Genomic DNA, 22528 nt, shown 5'->3' with positions numbered 1-22528 from the left:
TGAGAAACTCGTCATTCGCCATGGACCAGCCATGGCCTTTTTTGGTGTTTTCTGTGCGGGTTGCATCTTGCAAAGCATGCCGATTGCGCCAAGGAATTTAATTCAACAAACTCTTTACCAGCTCCAGTAGTTTTTAATTATTGGATGGAGATTCTGTGTCTCCAGTGACTTTTTGGGCTTTGATTTGGTTTGCTCTGTATCCATTGTGCCTTTCTTTATGGGCTGATGGCTGCTGGTTGAGTTGCATGGTTGCAGCCCATGTGAGCAAACAGGACGAGAACCATCATGCTGAGAGCCTGAGACTGCCCAATGAGCTCTACATCCTACACCAGCATGTCTGCAGCTACTCTGCGAGAAGATTTCTGTTGATGATGATATGTTGATATGGGAGGCAAGCAAAAGATCCCTGCGGTTTCTTGTCTCAGAGCTGACCTCCTAGCCTAGAAATCCAACTTGCAAGAAATCTAGTGCACTAGCTAGGAATCTAGGAAACACTACTAGCCCCTATGAGTACCACACCTCCTTTTTTTAAAAAAAATACGGTGAAAGTTCTTCCACTGAGAACAAACTTTTAATGAAGCGGCATATTTTTACTTGCAAAAGTAAATTTTACAAGATTGATCCACATCATAAAAAGCAATTATTTGTTTTACTTTCTTAGTGTTGTACCATAAATATAACCCTACATGACTATAAGACTATTGAATGCGTAAAAGTTTCGCTCAACGTACTACTATCTGTGGTCACTGATGCTACCCTCAAAAGGTCCTTTTTCTTAAAGAAACAAAACTGAAGAAAGTGATCACGAGGAAGCATAAGCTTAGTCTTGAAAAGCACTTTCTTTACCAATTTGAATTGTGATACCATTAAATAGCTTATTATGAGAACTCGACACGTGATTTTTCTTCTAATTAACTAAATTTTAAAAAATAAAAACCAGGACCGAAGGCTGTCGGGGCTGGGGCGTGATTTCTATTGTGATACCATTAAAAGCCGCTGCGGCGTTTCCTCGTACTCCTGAGGCCGCGGTCCTGCCGTCGATCCCCGGCCGGACACCGTATCCTGCGTCCCGATCGCTCGAGGCCCGCCGCGCGGTGAGGGCGGGAGTACGCCTGCCGCCCGGACCCCGGACGAGCTCGACCGTGCCGGTGGTCACAGGGATGGATGCCTCAAAAGTCATGGATAGAACGAAACTGCCCACCTGCCAATCGGGCCAATTAGGGTCTTGTTTGGTTCCGCAAAGATTCTAGGGCGCACGCTTCTCAAAAAAAATCTCGCATGCATAGTATACTAAATAAAGTCTATTTGTAAAAAAATTTTAGGGATGTGTGTAATTTTTCGCGACGAATCTAATGACGGTACTTAATCGATGATTGGCTACAGTGATGCTATAGTAACTATCATCTAATCGCACAGTCAAAGACCTCATTAAATTATTCAGAGTTAATAATGCGGGGTTCTGAAGTTGATTTTATAAACTGAATTTATTTGATATTGTAATTAGCGATCAAAGTAACACGGAGACCTAAGACCTAGATCTCGGCGGACTGCATGCAGCGCCGCGCCGGGCCTAGCAGCCATCGGCCTGGTAGTGCGCCTGCTGTTCACGGATCTCCGGATCCTCCTCGCGATCGCGATCCGCCTCGCCCGGCAAGATGGATCCGCCGGCGACTCGGACGCGCCAGCCTCCGCTTTCCGTGCCCCTGCCTGGCCAGCCTGCCCTTCTGCACTGTACCCTCCCGGCCGCTGGTCGCGCCGCTCCCGGACCCAAGCAAGCAGCGCAGCGCAGGAGCCCCGGATCCCGGGGCCCGGGTGCAGAGGCCCGCCTCCCGTTTCCGGCGCTTCAATGCGGCCTCGTCCGCGCGCCGCCGCCTCGGGCCCCGGCACGGCCGCCGCGGCGCCGAGTTTTTCTTCCTGCTCCATGCTGACCGTATGTCCGTACCGTCTGATTACCAAGGTCGTTCACTTGGCGTGTGCAGGCCACAGTCATCCCACAACGCTTTGCTAGTTGACAGCTGGACATAGGAATCCATCAGATTTTCACCGAGAACACTAATGACCTAGCCTCGAAAGAGTGTATCAGCCTCATCGAATGCACTCGCTTCCTATGGAGTGAACTGTTCAGGCTTACCCTCTTTTACATGGATCACTTTCGATATTATTAACCATAGTATAAGCCCCTCTTGCCAACGTTTGTAATTTGAACAATCAAAAAATGGTGGTTTGATTGATGCAGCAAAACTAGATACTGAAAGCTTATTAACAAAATTAGGTTTTTGGATTGTTAGATAACTAGGCAATTTTTGGTATATTTTAATTCCAAATATTATTAGCAATTTCATGGCATAAATAAGTGATAATGTGTGAATAAGATATGTGCATGTGTTCATGTTATTCTTACTAATAATCATGAACAAAAAGTTAAATCAGAATAGATTTAGAGTGTACCCCAAGGCGGGACCAGTGCCGGAGGCACCGCTTGCGCCGTTACCAGCTGGAATAGACATGCTATTCGACTGGCCTTGCCTGAAGTAGCCGAACGATGTCGATGCAGGAAGAGGTTCGCAGTGCAGTCCCACAAACGGTCACCAGGAAGCAGACGAAGTAGTCGTTCGTTCACGCCGGGAAGTAGACGAAGTAGTCGTTCGTTCACGCCGGGAAGTAGACGAAGTAGTCGATCAGGGAGCGAGCAGTCGCGTCAAGACGCTCCCCAAAAACCTGATTGCCCGCGTCCCGTGCAAGACCTTCAGCGAGCAGAGGTTCCGGAGGCCTGCTCTCGCTAGAGCTATACGCGCAGCACTAGCGATGGGAACGGCAGAAAGCAGCAGAGGGAGAAGGGAAAGGTCTCCTAAGCAGGAGTACCTGGATCAAGTGCTGAAGTGTGTGTTAATGAGATGAGGAAGGGGTGGTTTATATAGGCGTGGAGGTGCCTCAGGTTCAATGAACCTGGACATCGCAAAGAGCTTTGATGAGCGGCAGTTACTAGTCGTAAAGAGCTTTGATGAGCGGCAGTTACTGGTGTGCTTCTCCAGTCATTACTGTCAACGTTTATTCTCTGTTTTAATGCTCTTAACAGCAAAACGTTCTTCTCATCTCAGCACATCACGTCGCACCGCACCTGCACGTCAAGTCCGGCCGCGCACGCGCACCGCCCGTCCGGCCGGCCGCGCCTCGCCTCGCCCACGGCCTCGGCCCGGCCCGGCCCGGCGAGGCGGGCGAGCGCGCGCGTGTAGTTCATCGACCTCCTCTTACCGGCTTCACAAGTGGTGTACATGAAGTCCACCCTTTAAGTCGGTTGAGATCCTCCTCAAATCCCAGTACGGAATTAAGCAATTGATTCCCTAGCATTTAATAGTGTGGGCTTTAAATTCTTTTATTGTATTGATTAGAATAAATGGGCCAAGTCCATAATTCCAACAATCCCCACCAAGAAATTCAAGCCACACTAGAAATGCCCACATTCCCTCATTGATATACCAGTATTTGACAGAGACTGTTAAGTTGAACTTCCATCTAGGACAAAAGCTACACTTATTCACAACTGTACAATGGATTATGCCTTGAATTGCCAGTCTTGTGCAAACAAGTTTGACCAGAGCCATACACTGGTACTAGGCTGCAAAAGCATCCCCGCGGTTTGGAGCTTATAAGTCATATTCCAGGGCCTTCATGAGTTTCTAGAGAATACCCAGTTCTCATAGACCATGACTAGTAGTCAGACTCATATAGGTGTGTTCCTTTCAGATGTTCTGTAGGACAACATCTTTGTTTCAATAAAACAACTCATTTATTTTAAAGAAACCACCTGGAACACATTAAGATATAGACCAACCTGCCACATATATTAGAAGAGAAATGCACCTTATACACGGAATGAGCCCTTTTCACAAAGGTTCACTTCTCTCAGTCAGACTTTAGTTTGTTTCACCATCCTAATTCACGGGATCTCCGATCACATAGGATAGCTTTCCACTATAGAATGACTCACGTGGGTCTCAAGCCCAATTCCATAGATGCATTGTATATCACATTTCGTGAAAGACCCTTTGTAAACTGATCTGCCAGATTTTTAGCCGTCTGAACATAGTCCAGGGCTATAACTCTGGAGTTTCTCAATTTTCTGATAGATTTCAACCGTCTTTTCACATGTCTAGATGACTTCATGTTATCCTTTGAACTGTTCACTTTGACAATCACCGTTTGATTGTCACAGTTCATTAGAATTGCCGGTATCGATTTTTCAACTATCGGCAAGTCCATAAGGAGCTCACGAAGCCACTCAACCTCAACAGTGGTGTTATCTAATGCTGTGAGTTCTGCTTCCATAGTTGACCTCGTTAAGATGGTCTGCTTGCAAGACTTCCAGGAAACAGCTCCACCACCAAGTGTAAACACATATCCACTTTTGGCCTTTATCTCATCAGCATCAGAAATCCAGTTTGAATCACTATATCCTTCTAATACCCTTGGGTACCCGGTGTAGTGAATTCCATAGTTCATTGTCCCCTTTAGATAGCGCATTACTCTTTCAAGAGCCTTCCAATGATCATCTCCTGGGTTTGAAACAAACCGGCTCAGTTTGCTTACAACAAACGAGATGTCAGGTCTTGTAGCACTAGCTAAATACATCAATGAACCAATGATATGAGAATATCTCAGCTGATCTCGCATTGTCCTTTTGTTCTTCCTAAGAATTAAACTGGCATCATATGGTGTTGAGACAGGTTTATAGTCGCTATAACCAAAGCGACTTAACACCTTCTCCACATAGTGAGACTGTGTAAGAATCACCCCACCATTGCTCTCTTTTACCAGCTTTATATTAAAGATAACATCAGCTTCTCCCAGATCCTTCATCTCAAAACTTTGAGATAAAAACACTTTGACTTCCTTAATCACATTAAGGCTAGTGCCAAAGATCAGTATGTCATCCACATACAAGCACAAAATCACTCCTTCAGCCCCACCATAGCGATAGTACACACATTTGTCAGCTTCGTTCACAACAAAGCCAGCATACGTCAAAGTTCTGTCGAACTTTTTATGCCACTGCTTAGGCGCTTGCTTGAGACCATATAAAGATTTCAACAACTTACAAACCATTCCTTCTTGACTCTTTGATACAAACCCATCTGGCTAATCCATATAGATATCCTCTTCTAATTCTCCATTGAGGAAAGCCATCTTAACGTCCATCTGATGAATGAGAAGACCATAAAAGGCTGCCAGGGAAAGTAACACTCGAATTGTGGTCAATCAGGCAACTGGTGAATAAGTGTCAAAGAAATCTTCTCCTTCTTTTTGGGTATAACCCTTGGCCACAAGCCTAGCCTCGTACTTTTCAATAGTACCATCTGGCCTAAGCTTTTTCTTGAACACCCACTTGCATCCAACCGGTTTACATCCATAAGGACGTTCAACGACCTCCCAGGTTTCATTAGACATAATAGAATCCATCTCACTCCTCACTGCTTCCTTCCAATAGTCAGCATCAGGAGATGAATATGCCTCTTCAATGGTTCTGGGTGTATCATCTATGAGGTATACAATGAAATCATCACCAAAAGACTTTACAATCCTTTGTCTCTTGCTCTTTCTCGGAGCATCATTGTTATCCTCCTCAGGATTTTCCACAAGTGTATGTTCATTGTGTTCTATCGGCTCAGTAGAGCTATCATCCTTGATGAACTCTTGCCTAGATGAACTTGTTTCATCTCTCATGAGAAAAATGTTTTAAAAAAATGTAGCATCTCTGGACTCCATTATAGTACCGACATGCATGTCAGGTACTCCAGATTTCACTATTAAAAATCTATACCCAACGCTGTGAATAGCATAACCTAGAAAGATACAATCCACAGTTTTAAGTCCAAACTTATGGTTCTTGGTTATTGGCACACTCATTTTTGCCAAACAACCCCATGTACGTAAGTATGAAAGTGTTGTCATTTTCTTCTCCCAATTCTCGAATGGTGTTATCTCTTTATTCTTTGTAGGAACACGGTTTAGGACATGACATGCAGTCAATATAGCCTCACCCCACCATTCCTTGGAAAGTCCCGCTGTATCTAACATGGCGTTAACCAAATCCGTTAGAGTGCGGTTCTTTTTTTCGGCAACCCCATTTGACTGAGGTGAATAGGGATGCGTCCTCTCATGAATAATACCATGTTCCACGTAGAATAAAGTAAATAAATTTGAGAAGTACTCGCCACCACGATCTGACCTAACTCTTTTGATCTTTCTCTCAAGTTGGTTTTCTACTTCAGCTTTATAGATTTTAAAGTAGTGTAAAGCTTCATCTTTTGACTTCAACAAATAGATGTAACAAAATCTAGTACTGTCATCAATCAAAGTCATGAAATATCTTTTACCACTTTTTGTCAACACTCCATTCATTTCGCACAAATCGAAATGAATTAATTCTAAGGGTGCCAAGCTCCTCGCCTCCGCGGCCTTATGAGGCTTGCGAGTTTGTTTTGATTCAACACATACATGACACTTAGAATTTTTGACAAAAGTAAACTTTGGAATTAAACTCAAATTAGCTAAGCGCATCATACAACCAAAATTAACATGACAAAGCCTCGAATGCCAAACATTTGTTTCATCAACGTTAATAACATTGTATGCAACTTTATTACAAACATCTGACAAAGAAAGACGGAATAAGCCTCCGCTTTCATAACCTTTTCCAACAAAAGTACCAAATTTAGACAAGATACATTTATTGGACTCAAAGACTAATTTAAAACCATCTCTACATAGTAGAGAGCCGCTGACTAGATTCTTCTTGATGGTGGGGACATGCTGCACGTTCTTCAGCTGCACGGTATTTCCCGAAGTAAACTTCAGATTTACCATACCAACACCAAGAACACGCGCATGCGATCCGTTCCCCATCAGCAAGGAGGAAGTCCCGCCGTCCTGGTAAGAAGAAAACAAAGAAGCATAAGCACAAATATGAATATTAGCACCAGTGTCAACCCACCATTCGGGTGAACAAAAAACTGAAAGAACTGTAGGTAATAAATTACCGTACCCCGATGTTCCTCCAGGCTCACTAATGACCATGTTGGCGGAGTCGTTGCCTTTGCGGTTCGGACACTTTGCAGCAAAGTGTTCCGTACTAGCGCACACATAGCAAGCTCCCATCTTCTTCTTCTTCTTGAAGGTGGTTGTCTGCTTAGTCTTTGGTTGGTTCTGCGGTGGCTTTTTCTTGTTCTTGTGGGAGTTGTTCTTCTGAACAAGATTGGCGCTAGAAGCACCAACAACTCTTTTCCCATGTATGTCCTTTGCTCTCGCCTTTTCTTCAACATCAAGAGTCCCTATGAGTCCATCTATGGTGAACTCCTGTCTCTTGTGTTTTAGAGAAGTAGCAAAGTCCCTCCAAGAAGATGGCAGCTTAGAGATAATACCTCCGGCCATAAACTTATTGGATAACACACATGGGGACTCTTTGCTATAATTTTTGAGATCTTTTGCCAGAATATGTATTTCATGAGCCTGTTCCACCACAGAACGGTCTTCGACCATCCTATATTCAAGGAACTGCTCCATCGTATACAACTCACTGCCGGCGTCAGACACTCCATATTGAGCCTCAATAGCATCTCACAACGCTTTGCCAGTTGACAGCCGGACATAGGAATCCACCAGATTTTCACCAAGAACACTAATGACCAAGCCTCGAAAGAGGGTATCAGCCTCATCGAACACACTCGCTTCCTCTGGAGTGAACTGTTCAGGTTTACCCTCTTTTACATGGATCACTCTCGATATTGTTAACCATAGTATAAGCCGCTCTTGCCAACGTTTGTAATTTGAACCATCAAAAAGTGGTAGTTTGATTGATGCAGCAAAGCTAGATACCGAAAGCCTATTAACAAAATTAGGTTTTTGGATTGTTAGATAACTAGGCAATTTTCGGTATATTTTAATTCCAAATATTATTAGCAATTTCATGGCATAAATGAGTGATAATGTGTGAATAAGATATGTGTATGTGTTCATGTTATTCTTACTAATAAGCATGAACAAAAAGTTAAACCAGAATAGGTTTAGAGTGTACCCCAAGGCGGGACCAGTGCCGGAGGCACCGGTTGCCCCGTTACTAGCTGGAATAGACATGCTATTCGACTGGCCTTGTCTGAAGTAGCCGAACGATGTCGATGCAGGAAGAGGTTCGCAGTGCAGTCCCACGAACAGTCACCAGGAAGCAGACGAAGTAGTCGTTCGTTCACGCCGGGAAGTAGACGAAGGAGTCGTTCGTTCACGCCGGGAAGTAGACGAAGTAGTCGATCAGGGAGCGAGCAGTCGCGTCAAGACGCTCCCCAAAAACCGGATTGCCCGCGCCCCGTGCAGGACCTTCAGCGAGCAGAGGTTCCGGAGGCCTGCTCTCGCTAGAGCTGTGCGCGCAGCACTAGCGATGGGAACGGCAGAAAGCACCAGAGGGAGAAGGGAAAGGTCTCCTAAGCAGGAGTACCTGAATCAAGTGCTGAAGTGTGTGTTAATGAGAGGAGGAAGGGGGTGGTTTATATAGGCGTAGAGGTGCCTCAGGTTCAACGAACCTGGACGTTGTAAAGAGCTTTGATGAGCGGCAGTTACTGGTCGTAAAGAGCTTTGATGAGCGGCAGTTACTGGTGTGATACTCCAGTCATTACTGTCAACGTTTATTCTCTGTTTTAATGCTCTTCTCAGTACATGACGTCTCACCGCACCGCACCTGCACGTCCGGCCGCGCACGCGCACTGCCTCGCCCGGCCGGCCGCGCCTCTGTAGGGTCGAGATGGCGGACTAGAGGGGGGGTGAATAGTCCTTTTCTAAAACTAATTGCGCCGGCTAACCGAAACTTATGCGGAATTGAAACTATTCGCTTAGCCAAGACTACACCCCTCTAACAATAACTCTAAGGCACCTCCAAAAAGATCCTACACAAAGCAAATGGAGTGCCAAGCTAGTAAGAGCTCATCATATAATTCTAATGCCAAGTCACACAAGCCTAAGCACTAGTACTTCACAAACCGGGGGAGCTCCTACACAATTCTAATGAGCAAAAGCACAAAGCCAACCTAAGCTCACTAGATGCTCAAGGACAAGGATACACAATCCAAATTCAAGAGCTCAACTTGCTTAGTTACACAATCTAAGCAAGAGCAACTAATTAAGCTACACAAGCTAACTAGATACACTAGGATCTCTACTTCTAGCTACACAAGCAAGAAGATGATTAGCAAGCTACACAAGCTAACTAATCACTAGAGAGCAACTACACAAGCACAAGATATAGAAGAATGTAAATACAATGCTTGTGATTTGGAGAATGCAAACCACCGAGAAGAGTAGACAAAGTTGACACGGTGATTTTTATCCCGAGGTTCACTTGGTTGCCACCAAGCTAATCCCCGTTGAGACAAGCTCCAAGGTTGCGGCCGATCCTCTTGCTAGTGGTGACTCTCAAGTCACACTCTCCCACGTGGAGTGCTCACACCGAGCTCTAGCACATGATCCGGCCGGACCACTTGTTGCTCTTCACGTCTCGCTCAACTAGAGTTGCTCTTCGCGGCTCCCGCGGGGTGAGCACAATACCCCTCCCAAACTCTTCTCCGGAGCACCGCACAAACTTCTTGCGGGCTTCAACGGAGTCTCTTGCCACCAAGCCGTCTAGGAGGTGGCAACCTCCAAGAGTAACAAGCACACCGGCTTGCAACACGATCACCTAGTGCCACTCGATGCAATCTCTCAAAGCAATCGCACTAGAATCGCTCTCTCACTCGATCGGATGATTACTATCAAGTTAGAGTGAGTAGAGGGCTCTCAACCACTCTCACACATGGACACCAAGTCCCCAAGGTGCTCTCACCACTCAAATGGCCGGCCACACCCTCTATTTATAGAGGGAGGCCCCAAACTAGCCGTTACACTCAAATCTCGTGAAAACTGAGTTTTCGCGGACTGTCCGCCTCACAAAAACCGGACCGTCCGCCATTTAAAACCAACGGCTAGAACTGCAATGATTATGTGTCAGAGTCGACCGTTAGAGCCCCGGGCGGACTGTCCGCGCCCCTGGGGCGGACTGTCCGCGGTTCAAAACTTCGAACCAACCGATTTGCAAACGTCTCTGACTAAATCTGGAAGTTACCGGCGGACTGTCCGCTCCCCAGGGGCGGACTGTCCGCAGTTCAAAACATGAGCACACACAGAAACCGCAGTGTTTCTGTCCCAGAAATTTCAGTAGAAGGCGGACCGTCCGCCCCCAAGGACCGGACGGTCCGCAGGTCATTTTGGGCACCCAAGACAGAACAACCAAGTTTCTGCGCCCGTTTCAGCTTTTAAAGGCGGACCGTCCGCCCCCATGGACCGGACGGTCCGCAGGTCATTTTGGACCACCCACAGAGCCAAAAACGGTTCTGTTTGAGCTCAACCGAGATAACGGCGGACCGTCCGCCCCTCAAGGGAGGACCGTCCGCAGGTCTAGGGCGGACCGTCCGCAGGTCTATTTCCAGCAGAAATGTACCTCGGTAAAACGGCCATAACTCTTAGCTCCGATGTCCAAATTAGATGATCTTGGACTCTATGGAAAGCTAATTCAGAGGGCTACACAACCCAACTGAATTCTTGATCCAAAACACAATGGATCAAAGCAGTATTCCACTCCAAGAGACAACCTAATTTCCGGAGAAAACCAAAAGACCTTTCTTGCTTCCCAAAGTTGATCAACATCAACTCCAACTCTTTCTCCTTTGCAAATGTGCCAACACCACCACGTGAACAACACCATGTGCATGTGTGTTAGCATTTCACAATCATTTTCAAAGGATTTTCACTTGATCTCACCACGCCACTCGATCCTAGCAACATCGCAATGTTAGATCGCTCAAGTGGCACTAGATGACCGATATGCAAACAAGTTTGCCCCTCTTGATAGTACGGCCATCTATCCTAAATCCGGTCATGCACTTCTCTACACAACCTTTGACCGGTGAAATGAAATGCCCTACAAGTCATACCTTTGCCTTGCGCATTCCATTTCATCTTCCCAAATGTTGATGCCACACAAGCACCAAACTCCATCAAGCCTTTTGATCATCATTATGAGTCAACACTTGGCTTGATCTTTCTTAAATGATATGATCCACTCCATATCATCACATGACCTCTTTGGTCCATCGATCTTGACCTTGCTCGCTCTTCACCGTTGCCTCGGTCCATCGGCGCCAAATCTTGCCCAAGCTTCACCGCCTCGCGGTCCCTCGCTTCAAAGCCTTGACTTGCCCTTCTCCATTGCAACCGGTCCATCAAGCCAAGCCTTGTCTTGATCTTCTCCACTTTGGTCACATAACTCCATGTCATGTCTCATATGCAATGAGCTCCTCGATCACACTATATGAGCATAGCATCAACACTTAGCCATTTCTCCTCCATGGCACATGTTGCTCATACTAGTGTCTTTGTGTGGACTAATCTCCTGTGTATCTCAACATAAACACTTATTAGTCCACATAAGTTGTCACTCAATTACCAAAACCAAACAAGGGCCTTTCAATCTCCCCCTTTTTGGTAATTGATGACAACTCTACAAAGATATGGAAATTAAGGATATTCCAAGCTAGCACTTCACATACGTGTAAATAGGTAACTTGTTTTGGATTTTATGTTTCTTATCCACCATTAAGACCACTTGTAAAATATTGGATAAGCACCATAAAAATCCAACTTGGTAGTGATAACTCCCCCTACATGTGTGCTCAAGAGATTTGGTTTTAAACTCCCACACATGCATAAATATGAAATTTGTGGAATTGTTATCACTACTAAGCGATGCTAAGGTATATAGGATAAACCTTCGAAGCGTGATACCAATTTGAGTTGCATCCTTGAAGTTCATTCCTTAGCATCAATGAGTAACTAGACATTTATCAAAAAAACTCAAGATACCTCATGAGATCAACAATATTAGCAAGGCTCTTGATTCACTTGTAAAAAAAAGTCTAGCTACAATCTATGCATGCTAGTTATCAAATCATCAACCAAGTTCTATGACTAGCATACATCACACACAAGCAATGCATATATAAATTTTAAAACTTATGCAAATGCAAACAAGCACATGAATATGCACATATCAAATACAAATAACTAAGTTCATGAGCTTGCTCCCCCTACTTGTGTGCTCCTCTTGTCCAAGAATATTGATCCTCCTCAATATTGCTCCTCTTGATCCATGTCCATGATCGCACTCTCATCTCATCTCTCCCTTTGTCATCCAAGGATAATTCATATCTTTGTTCATTTCTCTCCCCCTTTGTCATCAATGACCATAAAAAGGCCGAAACCACATGAAATTGGCCATGTGAAGATCAATGGCTACCACTTGAGGTTGTACCTCTTGTACTTATAGGGTTACCACTTGAACACCCCTTGTAGGCAATCATATGAAGCATTTGTGGTTTGATACAAAGAGTTGGACTTGGGTAGATGGTTGAGTCTTGAATCTTCATTTTTGATGGACACTTTCAATTTGATTGGAATTGACACCACTTGTAACAACAACATGTGGAAGCATGAAGATCACCTTGAAATGCCACATGCAGGATACTAGTAGGATCCTTGACCTTGATACCTTGTAGTGGGGCTCCTCCCCCTATGTCAAAGTGTTTTGTCAATCTACTTGAATCTTGAGCTCTTCTTGATGAGGATAGCTTTCTTGATTTGAATTGATCACTTAAAGTTGATGATCACTTGTGGAACCAACATTATTGCACTAGGTCTACTTGAATGAATACTACTTGTATGACCATGTATATCACTTGTAGAGATACAATGATATACCTTTTGTTGAATCTAGTATCACTTGTAAAATCATGATGGACCACTTTATTGAATTTGACATTGATAATCAATTCTTGAACTAGATTGTTTCCATGAGCTTCTTTCTCTTTGACTTGATCTAGACTACTTGCCCAAATAATTCAACTCGGTTTGAACCAATGACAAGCTTCTTCACACCTCATTCAAAGGGTTATCTTGACAATGTTGAGTTAAACACTTGAAAACTCATTTTCTAGATCAACTACTTGGGTTTACTAGCTCATGAACATGTCATATGTTACCACTAGATCATATCAACCATAGAAGCAATAGTGGCATCATAAAACATTTAAAAATATTTTATTTTTCATGAATGATCACTATATATGACTATATGCACTAATCATGTCCTTAGCATATAATGAATGCATATGCCAAGCAATTTCACCTTGCTATGTTGGAGTAGAGGATAGTCATTAGATTCCGATTTAGTTCTCCAACTAGCATCATGAAGTCCAATTATAATAGCTTGGTGAAGACAATGAATACCATCCTTCACCCATATGAAATGAATATCACTTATCATCAAATGCATTATCTTGTTATGGTTGGCTTGCTTCATCTCTTTGATCCTTGCTTGCATGAGAGAATACCATTTGAATATACTTGAATTATCATGAATCTCTCTATATTGGGTATTGCTTGTTTTTCTTGATCTTCCAATTTTAGTACCAAAAATGTGATAAGTACACTCTACAATCAAATGGCCTTGTACCTAATACTTGTCATGCTTCTTGTCATGCTTCTAGCTCCTCTCAAAACCAAACCTAAGTTCTTCAACCACTTGTAACGATGATTCCAACTTGAGGACCTTTCAATTTAAGTGACTCAAGATCAATCCAACATTTGTCACTTTTCTGGCAGATTTTGTACTTCTCAAAGAATACATCAAATCTCTCAAAGTACATGTTGAATTGCCACAAAAATTTGTGGAGATGTGTGGCACTAAGTCATCTAGTAGCCATAAAAAATTGAGCTTCAATGCTTTTCTAGATTGCTACCAGATTTCACATCTTCACTCATGGGTGCATGCTGAAAACTGTTGCACATACATTGACAAGATCCACTCCAAAACTAAAGTATTTCTCATCATATTCTCATGAAATTTGTACAGCAACTAGTACCATAAGTGTAGGGCATGCATACCAAATTTCAAGCCAATCCAAATAGATTTGGTCATCCAACTATGGCTATCTTCTCAGCTTACTCAGATTTTCAATAAAGGATAGATTTTGAGCAATTGAGCTATACTTCATCAAAACTTGATGTCAACTTGTTTGAATACTCTCACAAGACATATATTCAATTATATCGCATACTAAATGTCATCTCATGATCATATCCATTCAAATTAACTCAATTTTGAATACTAAGCATTTAATCCATTCAAACATCTTATAGTAAGCAACACGAGCATATATATCCAATTCAAACATCTCATATTCACCCAAATGAATGTGATCAACTAGGGATATACCTTTGTAGCTCATGATAAGTTCAGCTGTCAGGATACTCCTTTTTGTCCATTAGAGGACTGTCCGCGATATCCTAGCAGACCGTCCGCCTTTGAATTTTCACACTGCCGCTCGACTGAAACTGCCTCTGGCAAATACTGCCCAACACAGGCGGACCGTCCGCGGTCCTTTGGCGGACTGTCCGCAGTGTATTTTTGCGATTGAGAACTTCTCTGGTGAACAAGTCCCATGAACGGCGGACTGTCCGCCTCTTACCCGCGGACTGTCCGCGCTACCAAAATTCAGACAGCCCAAAATTTTGCCAACTTTCACAATTTCAATTTTGAATTTGTATCATTGCTCATATAAAAATCTAAAAATCTCAAATCTTGCATGAAAACCTTCCAAAGACTCATATGAACAAGTTACAATAAGAATTCAAAAATAAAATGAGTAAAATCATGAAAACTCATAAATGGCTCAAAATTGCTTCAAAAAATCAAAAAAATGAAACAAAGAGTATACATAAGAACCAAATGTTATATGTACTAGTTTTCAAATCATTTTTGAGAAGTCAATGACATTTAACTCATTTTCCAATATGCAAAATGATTTTTCATCCAAAACAAGATTCAACTCAAATAAATTTGCAAGCCATCAAATATTTCCAATAAATCATCGCAACTAGAAAAAGATACTTGTATGTTGTAGTACTTGGACTTCATTGTTTTGACTTGACATTGGGATGAGAATAGCACTAGGCTTCAATTACTTGACTCAATCACATGATGAACAAGATAAAACCAATTGAGTCAAGCCTCCAATGTCATTGGTACCTACACACATTTATCTACGTTTTGATGGTACCCAAACTAGGTTGGGTCCTCTCAAGTTAGGAGCAACATACTTTGGCAAAGCCTTAGTATGAATAGCGGGATGTTTTGCAATAGTAACAAATGAGGTACCATTACCATCCTTTCTAAGCATAATATTTGCATCAATTGAAATAAGCTTAGAATTGTTACCTAAAGGACATGAATAAGCCATGTGTCCCCTTTCCCGGCATAAGTAGCATCTTCTATTTTGTTGAGCCTTTTCTTTCTTACTCATTTGATGCTTCTCATTGCCTTGCTTCTCATAGTTTGCTTGAGCCTTCTTCTCAAGCTTGTTTGGGCAACCCGAAGCTAGGTGACCCAATATTGCACAACTATGGCACTTGATGTGAGCATGTGGATTCTTCTCTTGAATCTTGTTCTTGCTCAACTTCTTGGCATCTTGAATGTGAGTTGGATGCCTTGTTCTTGCCTTGCCACCCCTTCTTGTTCTCTTTTTCATCATCTTCAAATCATCAACTTGATCATCATGGTTGATCTTGACTTGAAGTTGGGGTGCCTTGTCTTGCTCAACTTGTGCCTTGTCACGATCACCTAGTGCCACTCGATGCAATCTCTCAAAGCAATCGCACTAGAATCGCTCTCTCACTCGATCGGATGATTACTATCAAGTTAGAGTGAGTAGAGGGCTCTCAAGCACTCTCACACATGGACACCAAGTCCCCAAGGTGCTCTCACCACTCAAATGGCCGGCCACACCCTCTATTTATAGAGGGAGGCCCCAAACTAGCCGTTACACTCAAATCTCGTGAAAACTGAGTTTTCGCGGACTGTCCGCCTCACAAAAACTGGACCGTCCGCCATTTAAAACCAACGGCTAGAACTGCAATGATTATGTGTTAGAGTCGACCGTTAGAGCCCCGGGCGGACTGTCCGCGCCCCTGGGGCGGACTGTCCGCGGTTCAAAACTTCGAACCAACCGATTTGCAAACGTCTCTGACTAAATCTGGAAGTTACCGGCGGACTGTCCGCTCCCCAGGGGCGGACTGTCCGCAGTTCAAAACGTGAGCACACACAGAAACCGCAGTGTTTCTGTCCCAGAAATTTCAGTAGAAGGCGGACCGTCCGCCCCCAAGGACCGGACGGTCCGCAGGTCATTTTGGGCACCCAAGACAGAACAACCAAGTTTCTGCGCCTGTTTCAGCTTTTAAAGGCGGACCGTCCGCCCCCATGGACCGGACGGTCCGCAGGTCATTTTGGACCACCCACAGAGCCAAAAACGGTTCTGTTTGAGCTCAACCGAGATAACGGCGGACCGTCCGCCCCTCAAGGGAGGACCGTCCGCAGGTCTAGGGCGTACCGTCCGCAGGTCTATTTCCAGCAGAAATGTACCTCGGTAAAACGGCCATAACTCTTAGCTCCGATGTCCAAATTAGGTGATCTTGGACTCTATGGAAAGCTAATTCAGAGGGCTACACAACCCAACTGAATTCTTGATCCAAAACACAATGGATCAAAGCAGTATTCCACTCCAAGAGACAACCTAATTTCCGGAGAAAACCAAAAGACCTTTCTTGCTTCCCAAAGTTGATCAACATCAACTCCAACTCTTTCTCCTTTGCAAATGTGCCAACACCACCACGTGAACAACACCATGTGCATGTGTGTTAGCATTTCACAATCATTTTCAAAGGATTTTCACTTGATCTCACCACGCCACTCGATCCTAGCAACATCGCAATGTTAGATCGCTCAAGTGGCACTAGATGACCGATATGCAAACAAGCTTGCCCCTCTTGATAGTACGGCCATCTATCCTAAATCCGGTCATGCACTTCTCTACACAACCTTTGACCGGTGAAATGAAATGCCCTACAAGTCATACCTTTGCCTTGCGCATTCCATTTCATCTTCCCAAATGTTGATGCCACACAAGCACCAAACTCCATCAAGCCTTTTGATCATCATTATGAGTCAACACTTGGCTTGATCTTTCTTAAATGATATGATCCACTCCATATCATCACATGACCTCTTTGGTCCATCGATCTTGACCTTGCTCGCTCTTCACCGTTGCCTCGGTCCATTGGCGCCAAATCTTGCCCAAGCTTCACCGCCTCGCGGTCTCTCGCTTCAAAGCCTTGACTTGCCCTTCTCCATTGCAACCGGTCCATCAAGCCAAGCCTTGTCTTGATCTTCTCCACTTTGGTCACATAACTCCATGTCATGTCTCATATGCAATGAGCTCCTCGATCACACTATATGAGCATAGCATCAACACTTAGCCATTTCTCCTCCATGGCACATGTTGCTCATACTAGTGTCTTTGTGTGGACTAATCTCATGTGTATCTCAACATAAACACTTATTAGTCCACATAAGTTGTCACTCAATTACCAAAACCAAACAAGGGCCTTTCAGCCTCGCCCACGGCCCGGCCCGGCGAGGCGAGCGAGCGCGCGCGTGTGGTTCACCGACCTTCTCTTATCGGCTTCACAAGTGGTGTACATGAAGTCCACCCTTTAAGTCGGTTGAGATCCTCCTCAAATTTCGGTACAGAATTAAGCAATTGATTCCCTAGCATTTAATAGTGGATTTTAAATTTTTTTATTGTATTGATTAGAATAAATGGGCAAGCCCATAATTCCAACGGGAGACCTCTACTTACTCGGCTGGCTGGTCAGCAACAAGGGGCCTGCGAACGGACAGGCAGATCCATGATCCATCCAACCCGTGACGACGTGTCCGCCGTCGACGTCCACGCTCCGCGAGCAGAGGGGGCTCAGCCACCTGCCGGACGCCAACCAGCTCCATTATTCCATCGAGGATCTTGCCGCGACCTCCCAGCCAGCCGGCGTTTAATAAGCCAGCCCCGTACGCGGCAGGATGTTTTGTCTTTCTTTTCAGTGAAGCCACGAGATATCACTGTGCGCCCAGCCCAAGGGAGGGTCATCACTGCGTGGCCACGGCCCGACGTGTCGATCGCTTGGGCGAGGTCAAATGGCTGGCGACATCTCAACTTTTTATGCGGATCGGAGAGCCTTTTCAGGCCCTGTGCCTGTGCAGTGCGGCTTTGATGCAGCCCTGGCATGTGGCATTGATGTAGAGGGCATCAGCAGCGTAGAGAATTTTTTTATAGAGAAAATCTCCCCGCTTTATTTCAAAGAAACAAAGCAACACGTTCACAAGATTCAGAGTTACGTATTAGAAACGTGTCCGCTAGCTAAAAAAAGATTCAATCTGAATCCGCTAGCAACACGTCCAGCGACTGCTCCTCAACACCTTCAGAAAATGACCCTGGAGGCCGTCGGGGACAGTAGCGTAGAGAATATGAAGGTAGGCTAGCAGCACCAGCATCACCACGACACCACCACCACCAAACTGGCAGCTGTGGCACATGAATCGGTAGTCAATACACTAGTGGCGGACGGCGGTGCTGCTACACTGTGTTTAGATCCGGTAAAAATATGAAAGAAATTCACTGTAGCAGTTCAACCGAAGACTAGAAAAACTAAATATGATTTAATTATAAAACTAATTACACGGATGAACAGAAAAATCGCGAGATGAATCTATTAAACCTAATTAATCTATCATTAGTGCTGACTGTAGTACGACATTGTCTAATCATAATCCAATTATGCTTAAAAGATTCGTCTCGTAATTACATTTTGGAGTTATGGAATAGATTTTGTCAGTTATCTATATTTAATACTTCTAATTAGCGATCATACATTCGAAGTTAACGCTGAAAAATTTTGAATCTCGAAAGAACCTTTTCTTTCCCCTTGGGGCCCTTCGCAGACATGAGGCAGAGCCAAAAACGACCCCTGTTTGGTGGCGATCCAGGAATATATGCCTCGGAGAAAAGAAAGGAGGCGAAAATGATTTCGAAGCGTGGACTGGGGAGGAGATTCCCCGACAGCAAAATCTAGAGCAGAAGGCAACTTTCCCTCCCCGTGACGTGACACGCACGCGAGACGTTCCCCAGCCGCCGACATGCGGGCCCCCACGTGTGGGCCCGCATGTCGGTGAGAGGACGTCATAGAGTTCCGCCCCGCCGACATGCGGGCTCCCACGTGTGGGCCCGGTTGTCGGTGAGAGGACGTCATGTTCCTCCGGGGGGTGGGCCCGCACGCTCCCTCCTCTTTCCTCGCCTTCGTTTGATTCCTCGGTGGTGCGGCGTCACGCGCGCGCGTTTATAAGAAGAGCAGCCGCCCGGCAACGGGCAACCCCTCTTTCTCTACCACGACTAGAAGCTTTCCCCGCCGCCGCCGCCGCTTCGATTGCAGATAGCTGAGAGAGAGAGGCATGGAGGTTGGAGGAGCGGAGGCGGAGGAGGGGGTGACGAGGGTGCTGGTGGTCGACGACTCCCCCGTCGACCGCCGGGTGGCGCAGCTCCTGCTCAGCAGCAGCTCCTGCGCCGGCGCCTTCCACGGTCAGCACGAGCCTCACAGTGGCACTCCGCCACTGCACCTCTCGTCCCTCTTGCTCCTTGCTCTTTTCCGACTCTTACCGCTGCTGTGTGGTGGGGTCTGAGTCTGACCAGCTCGGTTTTGTTCCAGTGATCGCCGTCGACAGCGCGAGGAAGGCCATGGACTTCCTCGGCCTCAAGGGCGGCAAGGTAAAGAGGCCCCTGCTCGCATCACTATCCACTGCCGGTTTCGGGATCATCCATCTCTCGCCAGCTGATGCGAAGAGGAATATTTCAGCCGTGCTGTGACTAGCAGCGGCAAGCATGCATGGTCGCGGCAAGCATGGTCCCTTCTCTCTCGCCCGCACACTGAAGAACATGGTCGCCGCTTTTCATGGCGTCTAAAATAAAGGGGCCGTCTCACAGCAGCGGAGCAGCCTGAGAAAAAAGCTGTCTAGTGTATAGCACCACTGCCCTAATACTCTAGTGTTAGTAAAGAAAATATCATGATTAAGATAGTGTTAGTGCTGCATTAGGGGAAGCTTGCCCGGGTCAGTGCCTCAGTGACATCTCGCCGTCATGTCCTGCAAAAGCTCAGCAAGACAGCACCGGATGGGGGAGTAGCCCGTGGCCGAGTCCTAGTAGGGACAGTGCTCCAGACTCCAACGCGATCCTGTTCTTCCTCGTTTGCTTTTCTGCGTCCCCTCTATTTCAGTGAAGTGCTTCCAACACTGGTTTAAAATACCGGGCCTTTTCGCAGGGGCAGGCCGTGGACATGGTGCTCACCGACTACTCCATGCCGGAGATGACCGGCTACGACCTCCTCAAGGCCATCAAGGTAACCACCAGTCCACCACACCTGCATGATGCAAACCACTGCATTTTCTGACACGCGTCGATCAGTTCATTTGCGCACGCGTTTCATCGTCGTCTCATCTCATCCTCACACGCTGCGAATTTCATGGGTGTTCTCCAGGCGCTGACCCCCCTGAAGCCGATACCGGTTGTCGTTATGTCGTCAGAGAACGAGCCCCAGCGGATCAGCAGGTTGCCCTTCCTTTTCAATTTCTTTCTTCTTTTTTCAGTACCAGTTTTTGTGCAAAGTTGATGCGGTTAAAAAAAAAAAGAAGAGGAAAAGCTGCGTTTTCTGTTCTCTCTGAAAGCCTGCTTGAAAACGCTCGGCGGTAATCTTGGTTGCTTTGCTCAGTAAAAATTCAGGCAGTCCCTGACTGCAGTCCTGGGCCTGCATTCCTCTAATTATGAGTTCTCAAGGACTGGTGATGGTACCAGACAAAGATTTCGTCTTCATTTGTGCATTCATGCAGATTCTTGACCAGCAGGCGATAGAGCTCTTAACTCTCTGATACTGACAACAACAGATGCTTGAACGCTGGCGCCGAGGACTTCATCGTGAAGCCCCTGCAGAGCAAGGACGTGCAGCGCCTCCGGAGCTGCTTCACCGCCAGGCCCAAGGGCTCAGCGCCGTGCGAGGCCGTAGCCAAGAGGACGCCGATGCCGCCGCCGCCGCCCTCCGACCACCACGCCGCCGCCGCGTCGGCGTCGGGGCGGCGGGGACCTTTCGCCGGAGTCGCGATGGTACGTACGCCACCGGCGCCGGCACTTGCAGAAGAAAATCGAGATGGCGAAATCTTTTTTTAGCGCAACGCTGACCAGCTTCATGCGCTTTGGTGCTGTCGCTCGCTGCAGGTCCTGCACTCGTCAAGCGTGGAGCTCTCGCAGTACTTGCCGCTGCTCGTCAAGCTCGTCCTGCTGGTGTACGCCGTGCTGTGCCTGGGCGAGATCCTGCGCAGATGGTCGTCCGGCGGCGGCCGCTCGCTCTTCCTGTGATGCGCCTGCCTTGCTTGGTGCCTGCCTGCAGCGACGGCGCTGCGAAGTTTTGCTGAAAAGGCAACGGCTTCATGACATTGACAGAGACGGTGAAAACCAGTCAGAGCTGGCTTCGTGCTGCAGAGATCTGGTCCCTTTGGTTTCTCCAGGCCCAGCTCCATCCAAGAACGACACTTGGTTGTGCAGAACATCCCAGAGGTGAGTTCCCTTCCTTCCTTCACGTCTTGCTCCAGTGATCAAAACACTGCAGCGCTGGGCATTCTTTTGATTCATATTGTTGCATAACTAGTCGAGCTTTTTGACAAACTTGTGTGCCTGTAACTAATTTCTTTCTTGCTCCTTACAGAGACCTCCCATTGTTTGCATTGGAATCCTGACGAGGCAACGGTTTACAGAGATCTCCACAGGTCACATTGAGGAAGGCGTTCAGCATCATGTTTTGTTTGCTGGTGCCTTGTAGTTGTAGGCCTGTACTAGCTAGCTGTGTGAAAAGGAAGCTGGATTGTGCAGTATTTGCTTGGGCTCTTCTGCCTCTCTGTTTTCCTTTCCATTCCTTCTAGACTACTCCAAAATCTTGAAATCATTGAATAATGTTGTATTTGCTGTAAAGATCCGATTCCCCAACCATCAATTGAGTGGATTTTTGTAGCGCATGCTATTGCGGAACTTCAACAAAAATCCTGCAGTGCAGTGCACTCTCATGTTGTGCTCAGCTGTGCCTTTCGTGTGCTACCATGCTCCTGCAGGCATCAGTCCATGTATCACTGTATAATCTGTTCTCTTGTGCAGATAATTTCGACAAAAAAAAAGAATTGCTTCTTTGTTGTGCGTGTATGAACATGTAGATTTCCAAGATAAAAAAAAAAGATGCAGGCGTGTCCATACAGAGACAGATGGATAGAACATCTGTCCCAAAAAATGCCGTTGCTTGTGGATCGGCTGTCCCTGTCCACAAGGCGGGCAAGAAAAAACATCGTATTTGTTGCTGTCACATGCCCACGATCTCCCAAGATCCCCGGGGAATTCGCCGGGATCCGTCGATGGCGACCGCGGTGGCATCTACCGATCCAACTACCACAGCGATACGCGGCCCCACATGCCAGTGGCCC

The 22528-nt window shown here is 45.9% G+C and overlaps 1 protein-coding gene across 1 annotated transcript; it reads left to right on the top strand.

The window, feature by feature from the left end:
• The first annotated feature begins 19380 nt into the window (after window positions 1-19380).
• On the top strand, window positions 19381-22118 carry LOC120681028 (two-component response regulator ORR1-like). Its single transcript, XM_039962588.1, has 7 exons — window positions 19381-19595; window positions 19723-19781; window positions 20332-20409; window positions 20548-20618; window positions 20951-21167; window positions 21279-21617; window positions 21766-22118. The coding sequence occupies exons 1-6, from the start codon at window positions 19469-19471 to the stop codon at window positions 21417-21419; spliced, it is 693 nt and encodes a 230-aa protein (XP_039818522.1). The 5' UTR covers window positions 19381-19468; the 3' UTR covers window positions 21420-21617; window positions 21766-22118.
• The last annotated feature ends 410 nt before the right edge of the window (window positions 22119-22528 follow it).

The sequence above is a fragment of the Panicum virgatum genome, chromosome 7N (genome assembly GCF_016808335.1).
Source record: "Panicum virgatum strain AP13 chromosome 7N, P.virgatum_v5, whole genome shotgun sequence".
Classification (NCBI taxonomy): Eukaryota; Viridiplantae; Streptophyta; class Magnoliopsida; order Poales; family Poaceae; genus Panicum; species Panicum virgatum.
Note: the sequence above shows the minus strand (reverse complement) of the source record. Positions and strands in the feature narration are given on the sequence as shown.

Bases quoted from the DNA above. Each gene is read 5' to 3' on its own strand.
- LOC120681028 (XM_039962588.1), top strand. From the start codon at position 19,469: ATGGAGGTTGGAGGAGCGGAGGCGGAGGAGGGGGTGACGAGGGTGCTG. The intron at 19,782-20,331 runs GTAAAGAGGCCC...GCCTTTTCGCAG, and splicing joins TCGGCCTCAAGGGCGGCAAG to GGGCAGGCCGTGGACATGGT. The intron at 21,168-21,278 runs GTACGTACGCCA...CGCTCGCTGCAG, and splicing joins CTTTCGCCGGAGTCGCGATG to GTCCTGCACTCGTCAAGCGT.